At 39.5% G+C, this 12,239-nt stretch overlaps 1 protein-coding gene across 3 annotated transcripts in view; it reads right to left on the reverse strand.

Annotated features, from left to right (window-relative positions):
- KIF24 (kinesin family member 24) overlaps positions 1 to 12,239 on the reverse strand; it is a 36,016-nt gene that overhangs the window by 14,346 nt on the left and 9,431 nt on the right. For all 3 annotated transcript variants that reach the window (XM_040540028.1, XM_040540027.1, XM_040540029.1), the window contains exons 5-10: positions 10,648 to 10,837; positions 8,725 to 8,822; positions 6,409 to 6,624; positions 4,856 to 4,943; positions 2,816 to 2,937; positions 1,067 to 1,172 (exon numbers count right to left, since the gene is read on the reverse strand). In XM_040540028.1, the coding sequence (XP_040395962.1) occupies positions 1,067 to 1,172; positions 2,816 to 2,937; positions 4,856 to 4,943; positions 6,409 to 6,624; positions 8,725 to 8,822; positions 10,648 to 10,837 (820 nt within the window). The remainder of the gene's footprint in view (positions 1 to 1,066; positions 1,173 to 2,815; positions 2,938 to 4,855; positions 4,944 to 6,408; positions 6,625 to 8,724; positions 8,823 to 10,647; positions 10,838 to 12,239) is intronic.

Here is a 12,239-nt window from a genome sequence, read left to right on the forward strand (position 1 = left end):
TAATTCAGTCACTACTTCTAGATTGCCTAGGTACTTACTCTGCAAAAGTGTAAACACTGATTTTAAAGTTCCTTTTAAAACAATCTCACAAACCCACATTAAACCTCAGTTCTCAGGAATAATTTTTGTTCAGGTCCTGATTCCCCACAACTCTGTTATTCATCAGCAAGTACTCAAGAAAGCACAAAGTATGCAAACACATTCACTTTACAAGCTATCTCCCAGTTTGAGTGCTAATAATATTCCACAGCAGGATGGTCTTTGTGCAAGAAAAGCTTTCCTCCATTCTCAAAACAGAGCGAGCCACCTATTTACTGCATGCTAAGAGCATCTACAAGGTATGGTTGTGTACAGCAACTTCTGCACTGCTGACTCATACTCACTGATTGCAAATCACCTTCATCTCACTCAGAGAAGCCCTCAGTCATCAGTGAGCTTTGTTCTTTTGAGTTAAAGGAGCTGCAAAGTCTTCTGCAGAATTTCTACTTTGAGGTGCTTCTGTGGTATATTAAATAGCATTTTTATGCTCCTTGTCCCTCTTAACATAACTGTGTATATTTATAAGAAAAGACGGTTTGCATTAAGAATGCATTTCTTCCTGTTCCTTTTTCTCCCACATGTGCATGCTAGTTCCTGGGCTCTTGAGTATTTAAGACCTTTGCTCCTGATTTGACAGAGAAGTCTGAGTTCAACTGGTGAAATAAGCAAAAGGAACAGATGTGCTTTTATGAAACATATATGGTAATCCCAAGCCAATATTCTCTGGAAGGAAAAGGGACAAATTTTCTACATAAAATATGAGACACGTGGCATACTATAAGTAACATTTTCTATACCGTGTTTACCCAACTGGCTGTAAGAATCAGTCAAAAAGACTTTATTTTCATCACAAAATCTTTCCCCTCTTAAATTGTCTTTCAGGCATGAGACAAATTAAACTGGAAAAACTTAGCACTCTGGATATTTTTTGCCCTCCATTAAATCCATATACATATTATTCCATGGTTCATTTTTATCCAAAAATCAATTAATTACAAAACCTTCTCCAGACATGCTAGTAGCTTACTGCTAAAAGACTTTGGTTTATTTCTGCTCCTTCCATTTTTGTTTGTCGATCTGAGTCTCTGGCATCAGCTGCCCTTTCACTGCCAGCCAAGTCAATGAATGATATCCTAGAAAAAAAAAACAACAAAACACAAAGTTGCATTTATCTTAGGGGCTTCTTTTTTTTTTTTTCCTATTTCCTTCTACTTTTTTTTTTCTTTTTTTCTTTTTTTAAACCACAGAGAAGCAACACTTGAAATCAGAAGAATGATTAGCAATAACTACCTTTGAACAAAGAGAAACACCCACTGGAAGTATCTGAAGCATCAAAACAAGCATAGCAGCAGGACAGTGTCAGAGAATTCTGGCACTAGCACAATCATAACAGAAAGTAAAATTGCATGTGATGAATATGCTTGACAGTTTAATAGATAAGGTCTTTAAAGAGTAACACATTCATTATTCTGGATAATCACTCTGTTTGTAGCTTCCCAAGAACACAGTTAAAAAAATTGTAAATTTATTGATTTTTTTGCCCAAGGAAAACAGACAACTGCCATGTCAAATGGGAATTCAGGGCAATAAAAACAGAGATTGCTGGTGTAGCAAATGCAGCTTTCTGTGTTCCTTTTCCCCTTCTTCCCCAAAACTCCATTAATCCTCACATTCACTAGCTCTGGGTGCCAGCTACTGAACTGACTGTTGCACCATTATCTTCATTTTTGTCCTCCTTTTTCTGGAAGAGCCCTGACTTCTCTTACGGACATATTTTGAGATCCCTTCCCCACTCCAGTTCCACCTCATTTTCAGTACAAAAAAAAAAAAAAGAAAAAGCCACACATGCCACACCTACATAACCACATACACTTCTATTTCTAAACTGCCTGTTCTGCCTTTTCCTCTCTTCACTATTTGTGGCTCTTCCATTTTGCCTTGTATTTAAAGTTAGATCCTGGGAAGCAAGACTGCATTGTAGTTGCTGGAGGGGTGTGTCAACATATTTTTTGACACTCAGCATCGATACCTAAACCTATTTCTCTAGGTCTCTATCCTCAGACCTATTTCTTGGGGTTGTTTAGTCTGGAAAAATGATGACTGAGAAGAGACACAACTGCAGTCTTAATGGCTGCTACAAAAGAAAGTAAGCTGCTCTTTTTGTCTGGTGCAGATGGCATCAGAGTCACATTCTCACATTATCAGAGGCTTAGATGAGGTACTAGTATTCCTCTGACCAACGGTAGACATCTGTAATGGAACCATCTCCACCTGGGCTAGTCACCCCAGGCTCCCTTTGTAGTCAATTACAGACAGGAGAGAAGTGCTTTTATGGCAGATGGATTTGCCCCTGTTTTTGGTGACTATGCAGAAAGGGATGAACTGGATCCCAGAAATTACTTTCTTTTCACCGACTTCGAAGCTGATGATCTCACACGTGGATGTCTCCATTGCAGACATCTACCTTTGGGCAGATTAACGCCCCAGACAGGAAAAGGATTTTAACGCTGAAGATGAAGGGATGTTATTTGATTGACAAATTTCTTCACTGGAAATTTTTACAAGCAAGTTTGACAATCCTCTCACAGCTGTGAGTTAAGCACGACCCCTTGGAGCAGAGAAAGGACTATGAAACTTCATATATTTCCTTTGAATTCTGTCTCCTGATGTAGCTCACAGATGCCCACAAACTCAATACCTCCTCTTAGTCTGCCTCCCTGATGTCCCTGAGGTTGATCTCCTCATCAGTCCTGAGCAGTTCCAGTTCTAGTCTTACCTTCCAAATGTCCTGTTGGCTGTGTCTTTAATTTGGATTTGGATGATAGCATGAGATCGAGAGGAATCCGAGTTGACTCCAGTAGCTCCTGTGCTACGTTCTTTCCCCCCCTTCAAAATCACCTGCAAAATATGGGGGACAAAATCAAAGCAAGAGGTAAATAAAAACAGTTTCTCAGAAAGAGATTTTCCCCTCATAAAATGAAGTTATACTAGGAGCAATGCTTCATTACAGCCTTGAAATTTTGGTGCAAGGGAGATGTTAAGTAAGACTGGATCCCTTCCAATGTTTCTGTCAGAACTTTGGGTATGGATTTGTTTGCAGTGATACTATGGAACTTAGAAAGAATAATGCAGATAAGAAATTTTTGCATTGCACACTCACTCTGATTTGCAAAATATCTAGACTATAAAATCAAAAACAAATGTATGGAAGAAAAGAAAAAGATTGCAGAGATAATCTAAGAGATTTGTGGGATTGACAAGTTCCCCCCTCTCACTTTCTCATATAATAGAGGGGTACTGCTATCCAGAAAATTATACACAAAACACCAAAACCTTTCTCAATCTCAACAACTAAAAGAAATTATACTACAGGAGTAAGGAACGAAGTTAAAAGATCAAGAGCAAAAGAGCAAAGGCTCCTTCAAGTTCTAACTCTGGATAATTCACTTTTGCAAACTTTTAAGGACTGTTGCTAGAAGTCTAGCACCAGCTGCACCAGGACATTCATAAAACAAAGTAATTAATTTTGCTTCTGGTTTTAAGAACAAATTTAAGTATTATCTACCAAAATCAATACATTCTCGGTTGACAGATGTGCATTATTCATGCCTGTCAGTGGCCAGTTCTCAAATAGTAACCTAACCAACTGCTGCAGCTCCCAAGCATTACGTTAGTGCTAAATGCAGCTAATTTCTGAACCAAGGCCAACATCAATGAATATTTAATAACTAGGGATGTATTCAAGACCCTTCCCATATATCTGTTGCAGACAACTCAGAAGCTCTGAGTCAAGCTAGTGACATTTCTGTGTTCAAAAGGGCCTGTGGACAATATAAAATTAGTTTTTTGCTGAGATACCTGTGAGAATAAAGTCATTTAATAGCTCTTCTCTGTGTGCGATGTGATAATACAGAGGAATGTGTTAATCAACCTCACAGCAGATTTACACTCTAATTTACAGAAGCATTGCCAGCATGTCCTGAAGCTTGGAGTTAATGAGGATAAAGAACAAAGTTAAATGGAATATAAGTGAGAACACGTGCCAATTTTAATGAGTCAATTACACTATCAGGCGTTTGTAATTTACAGTTCCTTACTGAGAAAGGAATTAAGCTATACAAAGTTAAGCTAAACAGAAGACAGATTTAACCACATTGCTTGCTACAGGACAGTGCAGAAAATTTCCCAGTACTCTTGCTGGGCTCAGCCAGTCAAGGAAGGAAATCCAAAGCTTTGCTTGTGCTGAATGTCAGCTACTGTTTAAAGATCCTAATTTTACATGGCTGCTATTACCCACCATTTTCTAAGCATTGTCTAAATCCTCGTTCAGCTCAATATTTCTTAAGTATTTTCTGATTTTTAGTTCTATTACTTTTCAAATTTATATCTTTTGTCCCACTCCCATGTATCTTTTATACAGAAATGTTCACAGAAGCTAAAGAAGTCACACTGGGAGAAATACACAGATCCACCTTACTGCATCCCTTGCTGGAATGCTATTTAATTTCTGGAATAGTGACAGCAGTCTGTTTCTTGGCAAAGATCTTTCCATAAGGAGTGGCAGCAGAAGCAACAGCTGCAGATCAACAGCTTGTGTGTCTCTAACACAAGTCACGCTGACCCACCACGCTTACTTATTAAGGAAATATTAACAGTGCTCCTCCGTGTTCTGCTTGAGGTTACTAACTTCAGAACCTTAAAAAGAAGCATCCACATGTATGACACAACAATTAAAAATCTTCTCTGCAAATGACTTATCTCACAAATCCATTAATCAGGCTGTAGAAGACAAAATAATGACAAATATGGAGGTTACCTCCAACAGTAGGTCTACAGAGTCCACCTGGACCTCCCGGAGTCCAACTATTTGAACAACATGTTTGCTATCTTCTCTTGCAAAAAGTCTGAAAACAAAATATCACAGAAACGAGATTTTTGAACTCCCAAATAGCAGCAATGAAAATACACTCCAGTACTATGACGTTATATAAAAAAAACAATCAAGACTACTGATTAGAGGAGAAGTATCACAATCATTCATTTAATTTCAGACCTAAAGAGCTATTTCATTTTCAGTATGCGCCACTGAAACTTCACTGTTAAACAGACACTAGCACTGCATTTCTGCCAGTTCAGGAATATAATCAAGCAGAGAAGTAAATTACCACGTATACATTTTAGAATTCCTGTCTCTCATTGAATTGCATCTCAGGCCTTCTGTAGGAAGTTCAGACCGTATAAATCATGCTCTGTTCAAGTTCCCAAGATTCTTGCACAGGAATTTGAAGCAGCTCCCATAGCTATAGAGTCTGAGTCTAGAGCAACTCTGCTATGAATCACACAGAAGTGGTACAGTATACTGGAAGAATACAGGCATGAGGCTCAGGGAAGGAAGCTTAATCTCCTCTTTCAATGACATGTAGTATATCTAGCTTACTCTGACTCTGTGGAGCTGCTTTAAAATCTTGTGCAAAAATTTTGAGAACTTGAATAGGTGCTCACACCCTGAGGCAGAAAGCCTCCCTCTTGAGCCTGCCAGTGTGCTCTCAAGATACTGTTTTCAAGGATGCTAAAGGCCTCCAGATGACAGAGAATGTTCCTTCAAGACCACTCCGAAAAGATTTCACTGCAAAAATCTTACCTGACTGTTGTTATATTTAGAGTTTTCAGCCCACAGTGTTTTTTTTTTTTACACCGAGCATGTACTGAATTGTCCTGGTTTCCATTCCAGATGAAGCTCCTCTAAGGGAGTATGCATCCATCTAAACAAATCTGGGGCTGAGGTGATACTGCTGAGGGTGGTGGCAGCATCGCCTGCAGAGGTGCACTCAGCAAAAGAGCTCAGTAAAGTCCTCAGTAAAGGACTCTGCAGTGTCAAGCACAAGTGGGACATCGACAGCACATTCCGAGATGGCAGTGGCTGGAACTGCAGCCCCACTGACACGGCAAGAGGAAGAGGCAGAGGTTATGTTTGAGCAGGGAGAGATATGGACTCCACAATGGCTAGCATCAGAACTTCTGGTCACAAGAAGGCTCTTTTTCTACCTATGGGATGTTCAGCTATTATATTACTGTACTGTAAGCAAAACCATATGAGTTCATATCCCAGTCATAGGTCCTTATTCTTACTTGCTTTTGTCTCAAAGCAATACAAACCAGGTGTCCTGTCAATGCAACAGTATTTAGTGCCAGTTTCCGCCCTCCTGTAAGTATTTCCTAAGAGCAACCCTAATTAAATACATAACAATTTATCATACATGGTAATATGCTAAAGGTAATCGCATGAAACAATAACAAACTGATTTATAAACAGTAACCAACTGATTCATAACCCTGGGTTTATAGCAATACATCTTTTTATTTCAATACCTCTTCCTTCCATTTAGCAGGTCATAAAGCTGTCCACAGTAGATTTCATAAAAGCTGATCAAAACAAGTAGGTCCTTCCTTGACTGTGACGCTTCCAGGTGTCTGAAGATGTCCTTGGCAGCCAAGGCATAGAGTCCTGGGTTCCGGTGAGTACCTATCATAGTGTAAGTCTTGCCAGCACCAGTCTGCCCATATGCAAAGCAGGTTGCATTGCCTCTGTAAAGATAACCTATATTTTTAGTGCCACATCTGATTTATTCAAGTCTATTAAAAGAAATTCTGCAATGTCAATCTCTCTCTCTATATAGCAGGCTCTTAGCAAGGAGGTTTGGTTTGCTTCCCCACCTGGGAAACTACAAAACACTTAACAGTGATTCCCAAGCATGTCCTATGGAGAGCTGCTGTGTCACGGAGTGCTGGCTCTCTTCTTTTTTTTTCCAGATGCCAAAAATACATTTAAGGAAGCTAAGAATTCAGTATTATTCTTCCAGCTGTTTAGATGCTGCAAAAGTATTGTAGGATTATGAATGGGAATCCTACTGCTTATGAATCATGGAGAAAAAGGCCTGTGACATGAGGTGCAAATCAGCCACAAGTCAGGTTTTGTATCAACACATGTTGTACTTGATGAAGATTTGCAGCCCAGCACTATAATTAATTTACTGAGTGAGATTAATTTGTCTTGGACTGCAGTCCTGCATGCAGCTAAGTCAATCTAATAGCTTGTTGCTGCTGAGGGGAAGGTCTTGATCTTCCATTCCCCCGCTCCCAGCTGTGTGACCTGCCCCACTGACCTACTCGTCCTCTGTGCTGGCTCTGATGTTTGACTTTACTGCATTGACACAACAGAAAGCTTCTCATTTTCTTTGCAGGCTAATTTTCTGCCATTTCAGTGGAGTAAAGTACCTCATAGAGGATCATAAAATATGCTCAAATTGGCTTCACGTAACCTATGGGAATGTGCCCAGTAGAGGGGGAAGGAAGAGGATCAGCATCTTCCAGTGGCACAGAGCTGTTTGGTACGCTCAGTCCAGCCAGTGTAACAACAACCTTGGCTTTTTCCAGATTGCTGCATCTTTGTCATCATATCACCTTAACATTATAATGGCAATGCACGTAAAATGTCAAGTAGGTCTCAGGATACAGCTCTGCAGCACTTCACGTTCATCTCTGTTGAGGTTACTGCTTGCCTATTTCCCCATCCTGGCTCTTGTACAAGCATTAGACCCACAAGTATGAGGTTAACAGACTCAGAGCTGAATCAACCAAAAAAGAAATGCTACATAAGAAATGATTTATTCTCCCCCATACTCTGAAAAAAGACTTTTTAGCTGACTCAGTACTTCCTGGATGCAGAGAATTGGGTAAAAATGTAGGACTGCAATGGGTGAACAATTTCTTGGCAGCTTAGATTGCAGAATTAGCTCACTGTGGGGTCAGACGAGTATCAGTGAGGAGGATGTAGCAGAATGAATAGAAAAGTTATGGAAATTTGAGAAAAAACAGCATGGCTTTTCTGGTAGCATTACTGGATTAGCTGTAATGTGAAATCTGCTTTTAGTGTTTATTATTATGCAGCAAGATATAAGCCTTATTCTCCTTTTTCACTTTCCTTTTCTCAAGAGCAGGATACTCTGTTTCTGCTGATGATACTTCGTGATTTTCAGTACCAGTATGCTCCATTTTGTTACTTTTCAACATGGATACATAATCCTTTCCTTCAAAGATTCAAAAATGTAATTATATTCAAGCTTGTTACTTTGCTGGAAAATAAGATCACCCATGTATAGCCACCATCTATTTCCTATTAATCAGGAAGTATGTAATTACAATTAACACCCTAAACAAATACAAATCGATAAAATAAAAATAAAATGCAAGGTTATTAATATTTTCTATTATACAAATCAATAAAATAAAAATAAATCACAAGGTTATTAATAAATTTCTATTGCCCTGTGAACTGTATAAATACCTGCACTATACAACACAGAAGTCTTTGTCAGAGTGGAGATTAGATGTCAGAAATGCTGGCACCCACTTTTTGTTCTAGGTTGGTCACAGTGTCTTTGTTACAGCAGAGGCCCAGTTTAACTTCCTCTGTGATTTAGATTTCTCACTGAATGTGATAAAAGTCTCCCCTGATTTACTTTGTCACAATTGCAAAGACGTTCTAAAAGGGAGAAAGCACGTGGAAAGGGTGAAATGAACGTATTTTTTCAAAAGATGAAAGCAGAAAAAGGAAAATTAAAGCAGTATATGAAACTGGAAAACAAAAAAGTGAGAAAATAACAAATGTAAGCACTGATACCCTACCCGTTAAAAATATGCTGAATGAGAGGATGAGCTGTCTTCATATACACATCGTGATTGGTACATGACTCCCCAAAGACTTCATCAAAATAAAAAACATGCTGAAAAATAAACGTGATCTTTACATGAAAATGAATATGTTTCACTTCCCCTTCACCCCATTCAAAGGCAAATTTAAATAACAGAAGTCTTTCCAGTGACTTTGTATGGGTTTGGATCAGGTCCAAAACAATCTAGCACATTTAACATGCAGCATGACATATGTGGACCATTACAACTAATGAGGAGACTAAGGGTAGGAAAGGAAAAGAGAAACAAAGATGCCTTAATTTCCTATCATTTTGAAGCAGAACATACAACAGCTGTCTGAAGAAAAAGGAAAAGAAAAAAATGAAAGGAAAAAAAATGTTAATTAAAAGAAACTCTCATCTGTTCCTGAAATGAATCAGCCTACAGTTGTATAGTAAGACTACAAGAGTAAGAAGAACTCAAAAATTAGCCCTCAGTTGTGACTGTCTCTGTTCTCCAGACTTAAAATCTTTTTTGTGCCAGAGAAGACAGAAGCAAAGCCGGATTGTATTATCTCAGAAGGGGGCAAAAAACTCCAAAACTTCCCACACTCTAGAGCCGACCCAAAGCAGCAGGGTCTCTAGAAAGACTGCAAGTGCATTCATTATGGGCTTCTCTGAGGTTAAGAATGGCATTTGTAGGGACAGTAACAAACACCACATTTTCAAAAGAGCCTCCATAGGCTGGCATTTAACATTGTGCTCTAATGATATACTGCGATGTAAATTAAGGTAGTAGATCCCTCTGAGTGACAGTTACTGTAATGATGCACAAACTAGCCACGCTAGCACGTGTGCAGGTTAAACTGGGAAGTCTCACAGGTCGCAAGCCTGCAGCTTGGTTCCCCTGGCCGTGGAGCTGGAGCGCGCCCCACCTCCCATCTGGTCTGCAGCCCTTGGCTTCCCATCTACAGGAGCTGGAGGCAGGGTGAGCGGCCAGATTTGGAAGCAGGGAAGTTCTTCTGGGTCCCTTGGAACAGAAAAGCCTTCACCACAGCGTACTTTTGTTCAGACTGTATTGATTTATAGCAAAACGGCATTTGTTATTACTGAGAGAACAAAATTAGTTAGCAGTTATTTCAGCCCTGAGATACTAAGGCAATAAGCACTGCCTAGATGCCAAACACTGTTGCTCGCATTGAGGGAGTGGGGTGGAATTGCTGCATGTGTCACACTGTAAAAGGTGGTACATAAACCGGGCCTGAGAGAGCTGCAAACTCATTTTTTACTGAATACTCTGAACAGTTGTTCCCAGGAGCCAGGCTGCAAAAATAACACCCAATAGAGTGAGCATGGCTTGCTGCTCTCTAGAAATCGCTCTGTTCCTGATGCTGTCAGTCAAAACTAGGAATTTGAGCTATGACAGCACAAGGTATTTGGGATTTGGAAACAAAGACCAGAGGGGAACTTAATTTTCAAAAGCATTTGAGAACAAAGAGAGGGAGGGGATGAGGGTATATGTGATTAATTTAAAACAGAATTACAGTGCAGAGATAGTGAAAAGGGGAACTCCTCACTGAAGAGGAGACTCAGCAGCAGGCAATTCTCCTGCAGCAACAGCACGTAACAGAGGGTTTTATTTTGCCACATGCAAAGAAAGCTGCAAGAGACATGCTTTTGAGGGATTAAAATTCTGGGCTCAGGTTTTCTGCCACAGGCTGGCATAAGTCAGGAGCAATTCAAACATAGCGATGGGTAGCTGATAGAAGAGCCCACCACCCAGTTCAATGCAAGAAACACCCTTTTCAATAAGGGGAAAGCCCTTTTCAGTTTCCCCTTATTGAAATTCCAAGTACAATCTGCTTTACCCCATCATGCAAGTGGCCCATAAACACAAAGTGCCGGTGGAGCGCGTTACCTGTAAGATATATTGGGTGAGATCAACTGCCTCCTTCTTCTCATGAAGAAGTAGGGTTTCTTTATCTTTCACCGTGATGATATTAACCTCCCCTCGTCGCTCCTCTCTTAGGCCTAGGGGACGTTTTCGGACACACACTCTGATTTTCTCACTCTCTGTCCATGGAGTCTCTTTCTCTGAGGTACTGGATCTACAATAAAATTGTAGTTTTGCACTTTAAAACCAGATATCAACAGAATCTAGAATATGCATAAATTTGAGTTGATTTCTTAGCTTTACCATATAAAAGTTCCGTCTTTAAAGGCGTATCAGGAAAAGCTCTCATTGTTACCTGGTGAAGTTTCTGCTGTTTTTTTGCTAAATAGACTAATACCTCTTGTGCATTTCTATTAAAAGAACAGTTGTGTTTATACAGCTATATTCCTAAGCTTGTTGCAGAACTGGCATATTTTCAGTTGCCCACAAACATCTGATTCAAGCTGGCATAATATCGAAGTTAACTTAATGAAATTTAATCTTGCTGAAATTATTTGCAGTCACGCATAGTCATTTATGTACAGATAAAAGTAGGAACACATCTTGAGAGGGAAGTTGCATTATATTCAGTTACTTTTCCCCTAATACTCATTCTTTCTGTTTCACTCTGTCAAACAGGTTGTGAGTATATGGCTCAAAATAAGAAACGAGACAGTATCACTGTGTTCCTGCTCAGCTCAAAGACAATTTGAAATATTGATCTCTTCATTATCTCCCCTTTGGTCTTCTATCCAATTTGTTCCTTTTATCATAAAAAATTACATGGTTTCAAACCACAGGCAAAGTTCTCTTCTTGTGTTTTGGCAAGTCTACTTCAGCTCCCTTCCAGACACCTTCGAAGCTTAAGGTCATTTAGTGTTTCATTGGTTAACCTGCTGTGTAAAGCATTTTGCAATGCAGCATATGCAATATGCTTGAATTCAACCAAAACATATTCATTCTGCCTTTCTCTTTTTCCAGCTGTCTTCAGACAAGCGAGTAACAATTTTCAGCCTGGATTTGAACATTCGTTTGTTAGGAAAAACGTCATTTTAATTGAGCCCTTAGTTGCCCCAAGGCACTGTTTCTGCCATGCTATTCAAATGCCCTTCCAAAATCTCCTAACGCAGCAAAGGAAAACTAACATATAATAGCTGCCTGGTAAATGAAAACCAAAAATGCAGCAAGAGTACAAGTTACTAGATGTCTCATTACACCTATAAGCTCATAATATCATTCCTTTTCCATTGCATGACTCCCCAGAAGCATACAACATGCAGATATAAATCTTAAGATGTGGTCTTCAAAGACTACACACAAGAAATCTTTATGGTAACTGGAGTCCCATTAATTTTAGCATTGCTTTCCTATGCAGACCAGGATCATCAACTTAGATGGAAAATTCCTTCCCCTCAAAAGAAAGGCTATGATACTTGAAATAAGATGCTTCATAATTTAGTGAGAGCTTATGGATATCAGTAGGCACCAGATGTTGTCCATCAAAGGATCAGAGGCTCTGAAGTTTCATTCTCATGTCACCAGAGGCTGGACTTGGTAATCTCCAGAAAGAGCTGTCG

This window comes from Cygnus olor, chromosome Z (assembly GCF_009769625.2).
Source record: "Cygnus olor isolate bCygOlo1 chromosome Z, bCygOlo1.pri.v2, whole genome shotgun sequence".
Lineage (NCBI taxonomy): Eukaryota > Metazoa > Chordata > Aves > Anseriformes > Anatidae > Cygnus > Cygnus olor.